We start from the raw sequence: 19,129 nt of genomic DNA, 5'->3' as shown, positions 1-19,129 counted from the left end.
AGGAGCAGTAGAGACCGACAGTAGCTGGCTACTTATTTAGATTTAGTTTGACTTAATGAAACTGCCTTTAATGTTCTGTACTAAACATTTTTTATTAGCACTAATCAATCAACACTTTCTTGTCTCAAAATAATAGTATTATTTAATTAAATCAATTTTAAAATAATCTTTATCTGAAGATAAAATATGATCCTCAACTGCGTCTCCCCTCCAGTCATCAGATGTCGGATGTGCGTCTTTCAGCCGACGCTGCCAGCGTGACGTATAATCTAGTGGACGGTTCTTCAGAAACAGCTCGTCAACCACCTCGGTAGCTTGCTAGCCAACATAGCCGAAAGATTCAAGCTATTTAGACGATTTTGGTGTATATTACCTACTGTGTTTTAGACACACTTATATCGTGTCTAATTGTTTACCTATTTAATATTACGTTATTTTGTATTAGTCAGCTATAGTAGCTGGCTGGTTAAGTTAGCACTAGCTTAGTCGCTAATGATAGATAGCTAACATCCCCGAACATGAGCTCCCTAAACATCTCCCCTCCTGTTAAAGAAGAGGAGGTCTGCTGGACGGAGAAAGAAGCTCTGGGTCTGAACATTGTCGTGAAAGATGAGAAGGAAGAGGAGGATCTCACAGTAAAACAACAAGTAGAGGGCGAGGCTGTTACAGTGAAAGAAGAGAGAGACATTTCAGTTAAAGAAGAGGAAGCCGCGTTCAGAGTGAAAGAGGAGGATGTTACAGTAAATGAAGAGAAAGAGGAGGATGCAGTTTTAAGAGTGAAAGAGAAGGGGGAGATGACTGTCACAATAGAAGAAGTGGAGAAAGGAGATCTGATTAACACCAGTAAGTTCCGCCTTAAATTTGTTTTTAACTTTGGATATTCGTAGTTCCCTCGTCAATACCTCTTCAACGGAGGGCCCTGGGATGATGACTGATATGTCTAGAATCAGACGACGTAGAGAACAAGCTACCCCTTTTTTTCCGTTCCGTTTCCAAAAAGTGACTTCACATATATATATCATTGAGAAGGGTCTATCTGCTGGCCGCAGACTGGGGGGCATGTAGTGATTTTCATGTAGTGATGATTTACTACACACCGTGCCCCCCAATAGTGCCATGTGAGAGTTGGGTTGGCTACACCGAAGATTATGGATATACTGACAATATGTCTCTCTGCCCTAACAAGGGGAGTCGTTGTCCACAAAGCTTCACTGTGGGTTGTCTATCTTCCGCCTATCCTTTCTTTGGATTGGTGGATACATCTTATTATTGTAATCTATTGTTTATATTCTATGAGGGTTGTTGTCCTCAACCGCCTGTATTCAATGAAGAGAGAGAGATGCTAAGCTACAAGCATGAATATGCATAGCGATCTGGAGACAACTCCTATAGTGTTTTTATCAAAGTTGTCGGTATGTCACATGTCCACATAACAACTTAATCATTATGGAACTTCTGTTGGATCCAGTAAACCTCATGTAGCAAATAAGCCATTCATTTGGTTGTTGACCAAATTTGACACTTTCCACATTGGGTTGATAATTGTTTCCACTTGGATACAACCTACTGTAACCTGCTGGCTTGACCTAGAGAGATGCAACCTACTGTAGCCGACTGGCATGACCTAGAGAGATACAACCTACTCTAGCCTACTGGCTTGACCTAGAGAGATAAAACCACTTGGATACAACCTACTGTAACCTACTGGCATGACCTAGAGAGATAAAACCACTTGGATACAACCTACTGTAGCCGACTGGCATGACCTAGAGATACAACCTGCTGTGGCCTACTGGCGTGACCTAGAGAGATACAATCTACTGTAGCTGACTGGCATGGCCTAGAGAGACACAACCTACTGTAGCCTACTGGCATGACCTAGAGAGATAAAACTTACTGTAACCTACTGGCATGACCTGGGGCGGCAGGTTAGAGCGTTGGGGTAGTTCAAATCCCTGAGCTGACAAGGCACAAATCTGTCGTTCTGCCCCTGAACAGGCAGTTAACCCACTGTTCCTAGGCCGTCATTGAAAATAAGAATTGGTTCTTAACTGACTTGCCTAGTTAAATAAAGGTAAACAAATAATAAAATACAACCTACTGTATTCTACTGGCATGACCTAGAGAGATACGACCTACTGTAACCTGCTGGCTTGACCTAGAGAGATGCAACCTACTGTAGCCGACTGGCATGACCTAGAGAGATACAACCTACTCTAGCCTACTGGCTTGACCTAGAGAGATAAAACCACTTGGATACAACCTACTGTAACCTACTGGCATGACCTAGAGAGATAAAACCACTTGGATACAACCTACTGTAACCTACTGGCTTGACCTAGAGATTTACAACCTACTGTAGCCGACTGGCATGACCTAGAGATACAACCTGCTGTGGCCTACTGGCGTGACCTAGAGAGATACAATATACTGTAGCCGACTGGCATGACCTAGAGAGATACAATCTACTGTAGCCGACTGGCATGGCCTAGAGAGACACAACCTACTGTAGCCTACTGGCATGACCTAGAGAGATAAAACTTACTGTAACCTACTGGCATGACCTGGGGCGGCAGGTTAGAGCGTTGGGGTAGTTCAAATCCCTGAGCTAACAAGGCACAAATCTGTCGTTCTGCCCCTGAACAGGCAGTTAACCCACTGTTCCTAGGCCGTCATTGAAAATAAGAATTGGTTCTTAACTGACTTGCCTAGTTAAATAAAGGTAAACAAATAATAAAATACAACCTACTGTATTCTACTGGCATGACCTAGAGAGATACGACCTACTGTAACCTGCTGGCTTGACCTAGAGAGATGCAACCTACTGTAGCCAACTGTAGCCGACTGGCATGACCTAGAGAGCTAAAGTTTTACATTCCTGGATTTTAAATGAATATTTTCCAGTAATAATGATCATTTGTATCTTACATTTACATTTACATTTAAGTCATTTATAATGATTCATTTGACATCCAGTGGAACAACCACTTTACAATAGTGCATCTAAATATTTTAAGGGGGGTGAGAAGGATTACTTTATCCTATCCTAGGTATTCCTTAAAGAGGTGGGGTTTCATCCCGGAAGGTGGTGATTGACTCCGCTGTCCTGGCGTCGTGAGGGAGTTCTTCCTATCCACATGTGGGATCCCTCTCCTTTGTTGTCCACTCTACACCAATAACAGACAACTACAATCATACAGCCTGGATGCAGCCTGGATTCGAACCAGGGACTGTAGTGACGCCTCTTGTACTGAGATGCAGTGGCTTAGACCGCTGCATCCGGGTGTGTGTTAACTATTTAACTGTACTAGAATGCTTAAAAGGTAGCTAAAATTTTAAATATCGGTTATCGGAATCGTTTTTTGGGGCAAGGAAAATATTGGATATCAGTATTGGCCAAAAAATGTAATATCGGTCTCAGGATATTGCTGCGAGAAAAACCCCTCTAAGCTCACACAGCTCTCCTGCACCTTTATCAGATCCTCAGCGATTCACGTCAGCCTCCAGAGAGGTAGTCAGGTGTAAAGTGCTGCAATCATCATGGTGTGGAACTGTTGTTTTCAGTGAGGCAATAACAGGCACAGTCTCGTTTCACAGATTAGTTCAATCTGCTTTGAATGTATCAGAAACCTCTTCTATTTAGGTCTGAATTGTAGCAACTACCTCAGTTGAAATTAAATCTGTCTCAGAGCATAGTAGCTTGATGGCCTCGAATAGAGGTCGACCGATTATGATTTTTCAATACCGATTATTGGAGGACCAAAAAAGCCGATACCGATTAATCGGTTGATTTTTAAAATAGTAATAAATAAAAAATATATTTTTATATATATTTATATTTATATATATATATATCTATATAAAAATTATTTTTTATTATTATTATATATTTTTTATATATGTATTTGTTATGACAATTAAAACAATACTGAATTAACACTTATTTTATCTTAATATAATACATCAATAAAATCAATTTAGCCTCAAGTAGATAATTTGGTTTAAATAATGCAAAAACGGTGTTGGAGAAGAACGTAAAAGTGCAATATGTGCTATGTAAGAAAGCTAACGTTTCAGTTCCTTGCTCAGAACATGAGGACATATGAAAGCTGGTGGTTCCTTTTAACATGAGTCTTCAATATTCCCAGGTAAGAAGTTTTAGGTTGTAGTTATTATAGGACTATTTCCCTCTATACCATTTGTATTTCATTAACCTTTGACTATTGGATGTTCTTATAGGCACTTTAATATTGCCAGTGTAACAGTATAGCTTCCGTCCCTCTCCTCGCTCCTCCCTGGGCTCGAACCAGCAACAGAATGACCACAGCCACTACATCGAACCAGCAACAGAACGACCACAGCCACTACATCGAAGCAAGGGAAACAACCACCCCAAGGCTCAGAGCGAGTGAAGTTTGAAACGCTATTAGCGCGCGCTAACGGGCCAGCCATTTCACTTCGGTCACACCGACCTCATCTCGGGAGTTTGAAGTCATAAACTTCGCAATGCTTGACACACGACGAAGAGCTGCTGGCAAAACGCACGAAAGTGCTGTTTGAATGAATGTTTACGCGCCTGCTTCTGCCTACCACCGCTCAGTCAGATACTTAGATACTTCTATGCTCAGTCAGATTATATGCAGCACAGGACATGCTAGATAATATCTAGTAATATCATCAACCGTGTGTAATTAACTAGTGATTATGATTGATTGTTTTTTATAAGATAAGTTTAATGCTAGCTAGGAATTTACCTTGGCTTACTGCATTTGCTTAACAGGCAGTCTCCTTGTGGGGTGCAACGAGAGAGAGGCAGGTCGTTATTGCCTTGGACTAGTTAACTGTAAGGTTGCAAGATTGGATCCCCCCAGCTGACAAGGTAGAATTCTGTATTTCTGCCCCTGAACAAGGCAGTTAACCCAATGTTCCTAGGCCATCATTGAAAATAAGAATGTGTTCTTAACTGACTTGCCTAGTTAAATAAAGATTAAATAAAGGTGTAAAAAAAGGTGTAAAAAAATAATAATTGGCAATTCGGTGCCCAAAAATACAGATTTCCGATTGTTATGAAAACCTGAAATCGGCCCTAATTAATCGGCCATCCGATTAATCGGTCGACCTCTACTCTCCAATGTTCATTTTAGCGCCCCCAGACAAAACCGCACATCCGGTTCAAAGTGCAAGTCTCTGGGCTTTCAGTCTCAGGAGAGGGTGGTGATGAGTGAGTCTTGATTTTAATGAACTCCCCCAAACAAGACCAAATCTTAACAAATCATAGACTTATGTTTCACAAGTTTTGCCACACAGTACAGCACAGTAGACAACTAAGTAACTAGATACTCTGTTTGTCTTTGACAGGAGAGAGACCAGACTCTCCCTCTGACAGCGGGAAGAGTCCTTCAGGGGAATCAGACCCAGAGAAGAGTCCTTCAGGGGAATCAGACCCAGAGAAGAGTCCTTCAGGGGAATCAGACCCAGAGAAGAGTCCTTCAGGGGAATCAGACCCAGAGAAGAGTCCTTCAGGGGAACCAGACCCAGAGAAGAGTCCTTCAGGGGAACCAGACCCAGAGAAGAGTCCTTCAGGGGAACCAGACCCAGGGAATAGTCCTTCATGGGTATCAGACCCAGAGACGCCCAAAGCAATAGGAGGACATCACTGCTCCCACTGTGGAAAAAGTTTTAACAAGTTAGGGAGCCTGAAGAAACATGAGGACACACACAGGAAAAAATACTTTCCAATGTTCCCAGTGTGGAAAAGGTTTTCTTTGGTTATATCACCTGCATAGGCATGAGAGGACACACACAGGAGAAAAACCCTTCCAATGCTCCCAGTGTGGAAAGAGTTTTAACGACTTAGGGTACCTATTAATACATAAGAGAATACACTCTGGAGAGAAGTCTTAACACTGCTCCAAATGTGGAATGACTTTTACCTGGTTAGGGAGCTTGAAAACGCATGAGAGAATACACACTGGAGAAAATCCTTTTCAATGTTCCCACTGTGGAAATAATTTTACCCAGTTAGAGAACCTAAATCAACACAAGAGGACACACACATGGGAGAAGCCTTACCAATGCTCTGTGTGAAAAGAGTTTTAGGGGTATAGTGAGCCTGAAACAGAATAAGAGAATACTCACAGGAGAGAAGCCTTATCACTGTTCCCAGTGTGAAAGGAGTTTTAGATGGTTAGGGACCTTGAAAATGCATGAGGACACACAGGAGAAAAGCCTTAACAATGCACCATGTGTGGAAAGAGATTTACCCAGTTAAAGTCCATGAAATTACATGGAAGAATACATACAGGAGATAAGCCTTACCACTGCTCCCACTGTGGAATGACTTTTACCTGGTTAGTAAACATGAAATCTCATGAGAGAATACACAGGAGAGAAGCCTTATCAATGTTCCCAGTGTAAAAATAATTTTAGGGGTTTAGTGAACCTGAAACAGCATGAGAGGACACTCCCACAAGAAAATCCCTACCAATGCTCCCTGTGTGGAAAGAGTTTTACCAAGTTAGGAGGTCTGACAAGGCATGAGAGGACACACACAGGAGGGGATAAGACGTACCACTGCTCCCTGTGTGGCAAGAGATTTAACAGGTTAAGGAATCTGAATAAGCATGAAAGAATACATACACAGGAGGAGAAGACATACCACTGCTCTCATTGTGGAAATACATTTTCCCAGTCAGAGGACCTGGAATCGCACAAGAGAATAGAGTGGCTGTGTTCTGATTTATGTTTTTGACTTAGAATGTGTTTTTGTTTATCCCACTTTAAATCATATTGTTTATATGAATTCTTATTCAACAATAGATGTGATTTTGTATTTCGAGACGTATTTTTATTTATTTCACCTTTATTTAACCAGGTAGGCAAGTTGAGAACAAGTTCTCATTTACAATTGCGACCTGGCCAAGATAAAGCAAAGCAGTTCGACAGATACAACGACACAGAGTTACACATGGAGTAAAACAAACATACAGTCAATAATACAGTATAAACAAGTCTATATACAATGTGAGCAAATGAGGTGAGAAGGGAGGTAAAGGCAAAAAGGCCATGGTGGCAAAGTAAATACAATATAGCAAGTAAAACACTGGAATGGTAGTTTTGCAATGGAATAATGTGCAAAGTAGACATAAAAATAATGGGGTGCAAAGGAGCAAAATAAATAAATAAATTAAATACAGTTGGGAAAGAGGTAGTTGTTTGGGCTAAATTATAGGTGGGCTATGTACAGGTGCAGTAATCTGTAAGATGCTCTGACAGTTGGTGCTTAAAGCTAGTGAGGGAGATAAGTGTTTCCAGTTTCAGAGATTTTTGCAGTTCGTTCCAGTCACTGGCAGCAGAGAACTGGAAGGAGAGGCGGCCAAAGAAAGAATTGGTTTTGGGGGTGACCAGAGAGATATACCTGCTGGAGCGTGTGCTACAGGTGGGAGATGCTATGGTGACCAGCGAGCTGAGATAAGGGGGGACTTTACCTAGCAGGGTCTTGTAGATGACATGGAGCCAGTGGGTTTGGCGACGAGTATGAAGCGAGGGCCAGCCAACGAGAGCGTACAGGTCGCAATGGTGGGTAGTATATGGGGCTTTGGTGACAAAACGGATTGCACTGTGATAGACTGCATGCATCCAATTTGTTGAGTAGGGTATTGGAGGCTATTTTGTAAATGACATCGCCAATGTCGAGGATTGGTAGGATGGTCAGTTTTACAAGGGTATGTTTGGCAGCATGAGTGAAGGATGCTTTGTTGCGAAATAGGAAGCCAATTCTAGATTTAACTTTGGATTGGAGATGTTTGATATGGGTCTGGAAGGAGAGTTTACAGTCTAACCAGACACCTAAGTATTTGTAGTTGTCCACGTATTCTAAGTCCGAGCCGTCCAGAGTAGTGATGTTGGACAGGCGGGTAGGTGCAGGTAGCGATCGGTTGAAGAGCATGGATTTAGTTTTACTTGTATTTAAGAGCAATTGGAGGCCACGGAAGGAGAGTTGTATGGCATTGAAGCTTGCCTGGAGGGTTGTTAACAGTGTCCAAAGAAGGGCCGGAAGTATACAGAATGGTGTCGTCTGCGTAGAGGTGGATCAGGGACTCACCAGCAGCAAGAGCGACCTCATTGATGTATACAGAGAAGAGAGTCGGTCCAAGAATTGAACCCTGTGGCACCCCCATAGAGACTGCCAGAGGTCCGGACAGCAGACCCTCCGATTTGACACACTGAACTCTATCAGAGAAATAGTTGGTGAACCAGGCGAGGCAATCATTTGAGAAACCAAGGCTGTCGAGTCTGCCGATGAGGATGTGGTGGTTGACAGAATCGAAAGCCTTGGCCAGATCAATGAATAAGGCTGCACAGTAATGTTTCTTATCGATGGCGGTTAAGATATCGTTTAGGACCTTGAGCGTGGCTGAGGTGCACCCATGACCAGCTCTGAAACCAGATTGCATAGCAGAGAAGGTATGGTTAGATTCGAAATGGTCGGTAATCTGTTTGTTGACTTGGCTTTCGAAGACCTTAGAAAGGCATGGTAGGATAGATATAGGTCTGTAGCAGTTTGGGTCAAGAGTGTCCCCCCCCTTTGAAGAGGGGGATGACCGCAGCTGCTTTCCAATATTTGGGAATCTCAGACGACACGAAAGAGAGGTTGAACAGGCTAGTAATAGGGGTGGCAACAATTTCGGCAGATAATTTTAGAAAGAAAGGGTCCAGATTGTCTAGCCCGGCTGATTTGTAGGGGTCCAGATTTTTCAGAACATCAGCAGAATGGATTTGGGAGAAGGAGAAATGGGGAAGGCTTGGGCGAGTTGCTGTTGGGGGGTGCAGTGCTGTTGACCGGGGTAGGAGTAGCCAGGTGGAAAGCATGGCCAGCCGTAGAAAAATGCTTATTGAAATTCTTAATTATGGTGGATTTATCAGTGGTGACAGTGTTTCCTATCTTCAGTGCAGTGGGCAGCTGGGAGGAGGTGTTCTTATTCTCCATGGACTTTACAGTGTCCCAGAACTTTTTTGAGTTAGTGTTGCAGGAAGCAAATTTCTGCTTGAAAAAGCTAGCCTTGGCTTTTCTAACTGCCTGTGTATAACGGTTTCTAGCTTCCCTGAATAGCTGCATATCACGGGGGCTGTTCGATGCTAATGCAGAACGCCATAGGATGTTTTTGTGTTGGTTAAGGGCAGTCAGGTCTGGGGAGAACCAAGGGCTATATCTGTTCCTGGTTCTAAATTTCTTGAATGGGGCATGTTTATTTAAGATGGTTAGGAAGGCATTTAAAAAAAATATCCAGGCATCCTCTACTGACGGGATGAGATCAATATCCTTCCAGGATAGCCCGGCCAGGTCGATTAGAAAGGCCTGCTCGCTGAAGTGTTTCAGGGAGCGTTTTACAGTGATGAGTGGAGGTCGTTTGACCGCTGACCCATTACGGATGCAGGCAATGAGGCAGTGATCGCTGAGATCTTGGTTGAAGACAGCAGAGGTGTATTTAGAGGGGAAGTTGGTTAGGATGATATCTATGAGGGTGCCCGTGTTTAAGGCTTTGGGGGGGGTACCTGGTAGGTTCATTGATAATTTGAGTGAGATTGAGGGCATCAAGTTTAGATTGTAGGATGGCTGGGGTGTTAAGCATGTTCCAGTTTAGGTCGCCTAGCAGCACGAGCTCTGAAGATAGATGGGGGGGCAATCAGTTCACATATGGTGTCCAGAGCACAGCTGGGGGCAGAGGGTGGTCTATAGCAGGCGGCAACGGTGAGAGACTTGTTTTTAGAGAGGTGGATTTTTAGAAGTAGAAGTTCAAATTGTTTGGGTACAGACCTGGATAGTAGGACAGAACTCTGCAGGCTATCTTTGCAGTAAATTGCAACACCGCCCCCTTTGGCAGTTCTATCTTGTCTGAAAATGTTGTAATTTGGAATTAAAATTTCAGAATTGTTGGTGGTCTTCCTAAGCCAGGATTCAGACACAGCTAGAACATCCGGGTTGGCAGAGTGTGCTAAAGCAGTGAATAGAACAAACTTAGGGAGGAGGCTTCTAATGTTAACATGCATGAAACCAAGGCTATTACGGTTACAGAAGTCATCAAAAGAGAGCGCCTGGGGAATAGGAGTGGAGCTAGGCATTGCAGGGCCTGGATTCACCTCTACATCGCCAGAGGAACATAGGAGGAGAAGAATAAGGGTACGGCTAAAAGCAATAAGAATTGGTCGTCTATAACGTCTGGAACAGAGAGTAAAAGGAGGTTTCTGGGGGCGATAAAATAGCATCAAGGTATAATGTACAGACAAAGGTATGGTAGGATGTGAATACAGTGGAGGTAAACCTAGGTATTGAGTGATGAAGAGAGAGATATTGTCTCTAGAAACATCATTGAAACCAGGAGATGTCATTGCATGTGTGGGTGGTGGAACTAATAAATTGGATAATGTATAGTGAGCAGGACTAGAGGCTCTACAGTGAAATAAGCCAATAAACACTAACCAGAACAGCAATGGACAAGACATATTGACATTAAGGAGAGGCATCCTTAGTCGAGTGATCAAAAGAGTCCAGAGAGTGGAGTGGTTGGTTTCGGGGTCAAGGCGATTTAGACAGCTAGCCAGGACATCGGTAGCAAGCTAGCATAGGAAGGGGGTCTGTTGTTAGCCACCTCTTGCGTTCCGTCAGTAGATTAGTGGGGTTCCGTGTGGTAGAGGGAATTAGTCCAAATCACACAACAACAAAAATAAAATAAAAACAATAGATATAGTTATAGAGGCCCAAGAATAAACATAATAATAATAATACAAATAAATAAATTGTCCGATTGTCTATTCTGAGAGCTGCCGGTAAGAAAGCTAACGGTTAGCAGGCCGCAGATGGGCGTTCAGGTAAGGTCGAGACGGAGGAGCCAGCCGGATCTCCTTCGGGTAGACAACGTCGGCAGTCCAGTTGTGAAGGCCCGGTGGGGCTCCGCGTAGGCAGTAAAACGGGTCCGGATAGGTGACTGCAGCCCAGGAGTGATTGACGGAGCTCAGGAGTGATTTACGGAGCTGGCTAGCTCCGGAGTAATTGATGTTTGCTCCGGAATCGACGAGAGCAGATAGACACACGGATAGCAGCTGGCTAGCTGTGAGATCCGGGAATGAATGTCCAGAGAGCAGTTGAAATCCAAGGACATGGAGAGAAAAATTGGTCCGGTATGTTCCGAGCCGCGCTGCGCCGTACAAAACTGGCGATAGATTTTCAAGCTAAAGGATAGCTGATGACCACAAACCGTGGTTAGCTGAATACTAACGATTTGCCAGTAAAGAAGCTAACTAGCTTCTGAACTAGCTTCTGATTAGCTTCTAGCTAGCTTCTGGCTAGCTTCTTGGAAGATTGCAGATTTGAGGTAAATAATACTTATTTATAAATATAAATTGGTGAGGCGGGTTGCAGGAGAGTGTTTTGAAGATGAGTTGATGGAAAATAAAAAAATGTATGTGAAAAAAAAGTTGTAAATATATATATATACAGGACACGACAAGACGAGGACAAAAGACGTCTGAACTGCTATGCCATCTCGGGTAACCCTGTGACAGAATAAGATTAAAATAAGATTAAATTGTTAAAATGTGTATTTTGTTTTGATTCATTGATATATTGGATTCAAGAACCCCTAATGTTCAGTATATGGTTTGGATATTTTAAAATGGTGGCCTGAAAAGAGTGATTATTTTCTTCAACAACGAGAAACCCTCTTTTCACGTCACTTTTCATACAGCTACGATTGGAAGTGGCTTTTTTCGTAGCAGGTTAGGATAATTAACGTAGCAGGTTAAGAGACTGAGTTTAAGGTTAGCGAAAATGCTCTCCTGTGGAAATCACTTCCGGTCGTAGCTGTATCAAAGTGGCGTGAAAAGAGTGTATCCCCAACAATAACAGCAAGCCACTTTGGTAGCGGAGAGAGCCAAGAAAGACAAAATACATATTTTGGTGTATATACTCACTGTGTTTTAAACACACTTCCGTCATCTTCTGTCCTATAGCTGTAGGCCTCTGTCTGTTATTAAAGATCTCTGCTCAGCCTATAAACATGAGATTATCTATTATTATAGAGCTCTGCTCAGCCTAAAACATGGCATTATCTATTTTTATAGATCTCTGCTCAGCCTATAAACATGACATTATCTATTATTATAGAGCTCTGCTCAGCCTAAAACATGGCATTATCTATTTTTATAGATCTCTGCTCAGCCTAAAACATGGCATTATCTATTATTATAGATCTCTGCTCAGCCTATAAACATGACATTATCTATTATTATAGAGCTCTGCTCAGCCTAAAACATGGCATTATCTATTTTTATAGATCTCTGCTCAGCCTAAAACATGACATTATCTATTATTATAGAGCTCTGCTCAGCCTAAAACATGACATTATCTATTATTATAGAGCTCTGATCAGCCTAAAACATGACATTATTAGTATAGAGCTCTGTTCAGCCTATAAACATGTCATTATCTATTATTATAGTGCTCTGTTCAGTCTATAAATATGCCATCTATTATTAATAGATCTCTGCTCAGCCTATAAACATGATATTATCTATTATAGAGCTCTGCTCAGCCTGTAAACATAACATTGTCTGTTCATAAAGAGCTTTGCTCAGCCTAAAACATCACATTATCTATTATTATAGAGCTCTGTTCAGCCTAAAAACTTGACATTATCTATTATTAAAGAGCTCGCATGAGAGCATGATCATAATACTGTAGTCTTCTGTCTTTATTATAGAGCTCTGATGTAATCAAACCTATTGTTTTGATGGATTTCTTCTCATTAATCTCTTAATGGATCAATGGTAAAAAAAAACACTACTCAGACAACAAGGGAGCAGAGTGTTCCATGGGTGGCGCTATAATAAGCATTCAAAGTCTAAGGGCTTTTCTCAATTAGAGTTGCTCATCTCCTCCATCCTTTCTGGCCTTCTCTTGAAAAAGGTCAAAGGTAATCGAAGAGAGGCAAACTTGATGAAAATGTGCTTGTGTAAAATGAGACTCCTTCTTTAATCTCGCTTCAGAAAATTATGTTTCCACTGTGGAATCCCAAAATAAATGCTAGTTTAAATGCTTCCTTGCCAACAGTGTTCCCTCGTATTGTCGTCTCCTATCTCCGGCTGCCTCTGCTCTCCTTAGTGCCTCCACCTGTTCCCATGGGAGGCGATCTCTTCCGGCCAGTATCTCCTCCCAAGTGTAACAACCTTTGCCATTCAACACGTCTTCCCATGTCCATTCTCCGAATAATTCATCCTCCTTTCGCTGCTCATGCTGTCGCTGCCGTGTCTTTCTCTTCGACTCCATTCTCCTATAGCCCTCTTCGCACTGCTCCAGCGAATCCCAGGCGGGCGCCGGCACTCTCTCTGGGTCGACCGCCCACCTGTCTATTTCTTCCCACGTAGTATACTCCATACTTCTGCTGTCCATAACGTCCTCCCCTCGCTGCTCATGCTGTCGCTGCCCGTTAACACGCTGCTCGGTCCGTGTGTGGTGGGTGATTCTGTAACGGCGTTCTTCGTTTGTCGAAAGAGAGTTGGACCGAAATGCAGCGTGGTGGTTACTCATGTCTTTAATGAATGAATCGCGGTACATGAAATAACTGAATACAAAACAACAAAATGGAACATGAAACCTAATTACAGCCTATCTGGTGAAACTACACAGAGACAGGAACAATCACCCACGAAATACAAAGTGAAACCCAGGCTACCTAAATACGGTTCCCCATCAGAGACAACAAGAATCACCTGACTCTGATTGAGAACCGCCTCAGGCAGCCAAGCCTATACTAGACACACCCCTAATCAACCACAATCCCAATGCCTACAAAAAACCCAATACGACAATACAATAACCCCATGTCACACCCTGGCCTGAACAAATAATAAAGAAAACACAAAATACTAAGACCAAGGCGTGACAATACTATATTATACTATCCTACTATATTCCTATTATTCTATATTCTATACGATACTTCCATATTCCTACTATTATATATACTATACTACTATATCCCTACTAGTATATATACTATCCTACTATATTCCTACTGTTATATATACTACACTGTACTACTATTTTCCTACTATTTTATATACTATACTACTGCATTCCTACTATTTTTTGCTATACTGCTATATTGCTACTATTATATATACTACTATATTCCTACTATTATATGTACTATACTACTACATTCCTACCATTGTATATACTATACTACTAGTATATGTACTATACTACTACATTCCTACTATTATCTATACTATATTATACTATCCTACTATATTCATACTATTATATATACTATACTTCCATATTTCTACTATTATATATACTATACTACTATATTCCTACTATTATATATACTATACTATCCTACTATATTCCTACTGTTGTTTATACTATACTATACTACTGTATTCCTACTATTGTATATACTATACTATATTCCCACTATTATATATAGTATACTACTATATATACTATACTACACTACAATATTCCTACTATTATATATACTATACTACACTACAATATTCCTACTATTATATATACTATACTACTATGTTCCTACTATTATATATATACTGTACCATACTACTACATTCCTGCTATTTTTTGCTGTACTACTATATTCCTACTATTATATATACTACTAAATTCCTACTCCTATATATACTATACTACTACATTCCTACTATTATATGTACTATACTATCCTACTATATTCCTACTATTATATATACTATGCTATACTACTACATTGCTACTATTATATATACTATACTACTATATTCCTACTATTATATATACTATACTGTATTACCATATTCCTACTATTATATATACTATACTGTACTACTATATTCATACTATTATATATGAATATGGTCCTTCTGTAGCTCAGTTGGTAGAGCATGGCGCTTGTAACGCCAGGGTAGTGGGTTCGATCCCCGGGACCACCCATACGTAGAATGTATGCACACATGACTGTAAGTCGCTTTGGATAAAAGCGTCTGCTAAATGGCATATATTATTATTATTATTATTATTATTATATATACTATACTACTATAGTCCTACTATTATACTATACTATACTACTATTTCCCTACTATTATATATACTATACTACTATATTACTACTATTATATATACTATAATTTACTACCATATTCATACTATTATGTATACTATACTAATATATTCCTTCTTTTGTATATACTATACTACTATATCCACACTTATATATACTGTACTACTATATTCCTACTATTGTATATACTATAATATACTACTATATTCCTACTATTATATATACTATACCACTATATTCCTACTATTATACAGTGTAGCAAAAAAGTATTTAGTCAGCCACCAATTGTGCAAGTTCTCCCACTTAAAAAGATGAGAGAGGCCTGTAATTTTCATCATAGTTAAATCCAGAAAATCACATTGTAGGATTTTTAATGATATATTAGCAAATTATGGTGGAAAATAAGTATTTGGTCAATAACAAGAGTTTATCTCAATACTTTGTTATATACCCTTTGTTGGCAATGACAGAGGTCAAACTTTTTCTATAAGTCTTCACAAGGTTTTCACACACTGTTGCAGGTATTTTGGCCCATTCCTCCATGCAGATCTCCTCTAGAGCAGTGATGTTTTGGGGCTGTTGCTGGGCAACACAGACTTTCAACTCCCTCCAAAGATTTTCTATGGGGTTGAGATCTGGAGACTGGCTAGGCCACTCCAGGACCTTGAAATGCTTCTTACGAAGCCACTCCTTCGTTGCCCGGCCGGTGTGTTTGGGATCATTGTCATGCTGAAAGACACAGCAACGTTTCATCTTCAATGCCCTTGCTGATGGAAGGTTTTCACACAAAATCTCACGATACATGGCCTCATTCATTCTTTCCTTAACACGGATCAGTCGTCCTGGTCCCTTTACAGAAAAACAGCCCCAAAGCATGATGTTTCCACACCCATGCTTCACAGCAGGTATGGTGTTCTTTGGATGCAACTCAGCATTCTTTGTCCTCCAAACACGACGAGTTGAGTTTTTACCAAAAGCTATATTTTGGTTTCATCTGACCATACGACATTCTCCCAATCTTCTTCTGGATTGTCCAAATGCTCTCTAGCAAACTTCAGACGGGCCTGGACATGTACTGGCTTAAGCAGGGGGACACGTCTGGCACTGCAGGATTTGAGTCCCTGGCGGCGTAGTGTGTTACTGATGGTAGGCTTTGTTACTTTGTCCCAGCTCTCTGCAGGTCATTCACTAGGTCCCCCCGTGTGCTTCTGGGATTTTTGCTCACCGTTCTTGTGATAATTTTGACCACATGGTGTGAGATCTTGCGTGGAGCCCCAGACCGAGGGAGATTATCAGTGGTCTTGTATGTCTTCCATTTCCTAATAATTGCTCCCACAGTTGATTTCTTCAAACCAAGGTGCTTACCTATTGCAGATTCAGTCTCCCCAGCCTGGTGCAGGTCTGCAATTTAGTTACTGGTGTCCTTTGACAACTATTTGGTCTTGGCCATAGTGGAGTTTGGAGTGTGACTGTTTGAGGTTGTGGACAGGTGTCTTTTAGACTGATAACAAGTTCAAACAGGTGCCATTAATGACGAGTGGAGGACAGAGGAGTCTCTTAAAGAAGAAGTTACAGGTCTGTGAGATCCAGAAATCTTGTTTGTTTGTAGGTGACCAAATACTTGTTTTCCACCATAATTTGCAAATAAATTCATTAAAAATCATACAATGTGGTTTTCTGGATTTTTTCCCCTCATTTTGTCTGTCATAGTTGAAGTGTACCCATGATGAAAATTACAGGCCTCTCTCATCTTTTTAAGTCGGAGAACTTGCACAATTGGTGGCTGACTAAATACTTTTTTGCCCCACTGTATATACTATACTACTATATTCCTACTATTATATATACTATACTACTAAATTCATACTATTACTTGTACTATACTGTACTAATATTTTCCTATCCTACTATATTCCTACTATACTATACTTCCTTATCCCTACTATTATATGTACTATCTTACTATATTCCTACTGTTATATATATATATACTATACTACTATATTCCTACTATTTGGTGCCTTTTTGAAGAAAAAAAAAGCATTTTTTATAAAAAGTGTTCCTCATGAGAGCCAGTTTTCATCATAGCGCTTGACGGTTTTTGCGACTGCACTTGAAGAAACATTCAAAGTTCTTGACATTTTCTGCATTGACTGACCTTCATGTCTTATTTGAGCTGTTCTTTACAAAATAATGACTTGGTCTTTTACCAAATAGGGCTATCTTCTGTATACCACCCCTACCTTATCACAACACAACTGATTGGCTTAAATGCATAAAGAAGGAAAGAATTTCCACAAATTAACCTTTGATTTGAATAACTTTTGACAAGGTAGACCTGTTCATTTAAATGTATTCCAGGTGACTACCTCATAAAGCTGGTTGAGAGAATGCCAAGAGTGTGCAAAGCTGTCATCAAAGCAAAGGGTAGCTAATTTGAAGAATATAACATATATTTTGTTAAACCCTTTTTTAGTTACAACATGATTCCATGTGTGTTATTTCATTGTTTTGATGTCTTCACAGGAGACTTTCTCACTTGACTGTCTTAAGACAATTGTCAAATAATATTAACATTCATTAAAGACTTCAATTGTTGAACAACATCATGGCTACGCTGTGGGCATCACCTTTTTCAGTGGATTTATACTGTTGTGTGCCTTTAACCACCTGTCTTACTTATTCATTCACACAGGAGAGAGACGGGACTATCATGGATCCTCTGGGGAGCCTCAACAACCTCATGATGCTGACGAGGCAGAACAGTCTCTCTCCAGGTCAGAACACCTCAAGAAACACCAGCAGAGACCAACAGGGAAGAAATCTCACTGCTGGTCTGACTGTGGAAAGATCTTTTCAAAATCATATACATTACAATCACACCATAGAACACACACAGGAGAAAACCCGAATAGCTGTACTCAATGTGGGAAGAGTTTTGTTTCATCTTACTATTTGACTATACACCAGAGAATACACACAGGAGAGAAACCTCATGGCTGTACTCAATGTGGGAAGAGTTTTGCTCAGTCAAGCTGCCTGATATCACACCAAAGAACACACACAGGAGAGAAACCTTATAGCTGTGATCAATGTGGGAAGAGTTTCATTCAGTCAAGTCATCTTAAAGCACACCAGAGAACACACACAGGAGAGAAACCTCATAGCTGTGATCAATGTGGGAAGAGATTTACTCAGTCAGGTGGCCTGATATACCACCAGAGAACACACACAGGAGAGAAACCTTATAGCTGTGCTCAATGTGGGAAGAGTTTTGCTACATCTAGCAATCTGACTATACACCAGAGAACACACACTGGAGAGAAACCTCATAGCTGTAACCAATGTGGGAAGAGTTTTGCTCAGCCAAACAACCTGATATCACACCAGCGTACACACACAGGAGAGAAATGTCATAGCTGTGATCAATGTGGGAAGAGATACTCTCGTAAAAGATCTCTGATCAAACATCAGAAAATACATGCATGAAGTTGTTTCATGATATCAATGAAATAATGTCACAATGTAGAATGTTTTTAACTTTGTAGTAGGATTATTTTAATGATGTCACAATGGCATGATAATAATCTCCACCCGGCACAGCCAGAAGAGGACTGGCCACCCCACATAGCCCGGTTCCTCTCTAGGTTTCTTCCTAGGTTTTGGCCTTTCTAGGGAGTTTTTCCTAGCCACCGTGCTTTTACACCTGCATTGTTTGCTGTTTGGGGTTTTAGGCTGGGTTTCTGTACAGCACTTTGAGATATCAGCTGATGTACGAAGGGCTATATAAATAAATTTGATTTGATTTGATTTGATAATGATGGCAAAGTTGTCTAATTACTATGTCATTGTATTTCCAGGACACTATAGTGTCTTCTCAGATAATGGTAGCTAGCTAACTATCATTTTCACTGTTGTTTAAGCTGCAGTCAGAGTCAGTCAGAATGTCCCATTGTAGAACCCTAAACGTTTGTCCCCTGTTTAATTGAATTCACCATGATATGGAT

General features: G+C 40.8%; 1 protein-coding gene across 2 annotated transcripts; it reads left to right on the top strand.

The window, feature by feature from the left end:
* The first annotated feature begins 299 nt into the window (after window positions 1–299).
* On the top strand, window positions 300–18,678 carry LOC124015808 (gastrula zinc finger protein XlCGF17.1-like). Of its 2 annotated transcripts, none has more exons than XM_046331291.1 (2): window positions 300–843; window positions 17,818–18,678. In XM_046331291.1, the coding sequence occupies exons 1-2, from the start codon at window positions 519–521 to the stop codon at window positions 18,609–18,611; spliced, it is 1,119 nt and encodes a 372-aa protein (XP_046187247.1). In that variant the 5' UTR covers window positions 300–518; the 3' UTR covers window positions 18,612–18,678. The 2 variants fall into 2 exon arrangements, with proteins under 2 accessions (XP_046187247.1, XP_046187249.1); XM_046331293.1 differs by lacking the exon at window positions 17,818–18,678 and adding an exon at window positions 5,359–6,962.
* The last annotated feature ends 451 nt before the right edge of the window (window positions 18,679–19,129 follow it).

Source organism: Oncorhynchus gorbuscha, linkage group LG26, assembly GCF_021184085.1.
Source record: "Oncorhynchus gorbuscha isolate QuinsamMale2020 ecotype Even-year linkage group LG26, OgorEven_v1.0, whole genome shotgun sequence".
NCBI lineage: Eukaryota > Metazoa > Chordata > Actinopteri > Salmoniformes > Salmonidae > Oncorhynchus > Oncorhynchus gorbuscha.
Note: the sequence above shows the minus strand (reverse complement) of the source record. Positions and strands in the feature narration are given on the sequence as shown.

Bases quoted from the DNA above. Each gene is read 5' to 3' on its own strand.
- LOC124015808 (XM_046331291.1), top strand. From the start codon at position 519: ATGAGCTCCCTAAACATCTCCCCTCCTGTTAAAGAAGAGGAGGTCTGC. The intron at 844-17,817 runs GTAAGTTCCGCC...TCATTCACACAG, and splicing joins AGGAGATCTGATTAACACCA to GAGAGAGACGGGACTATCAT.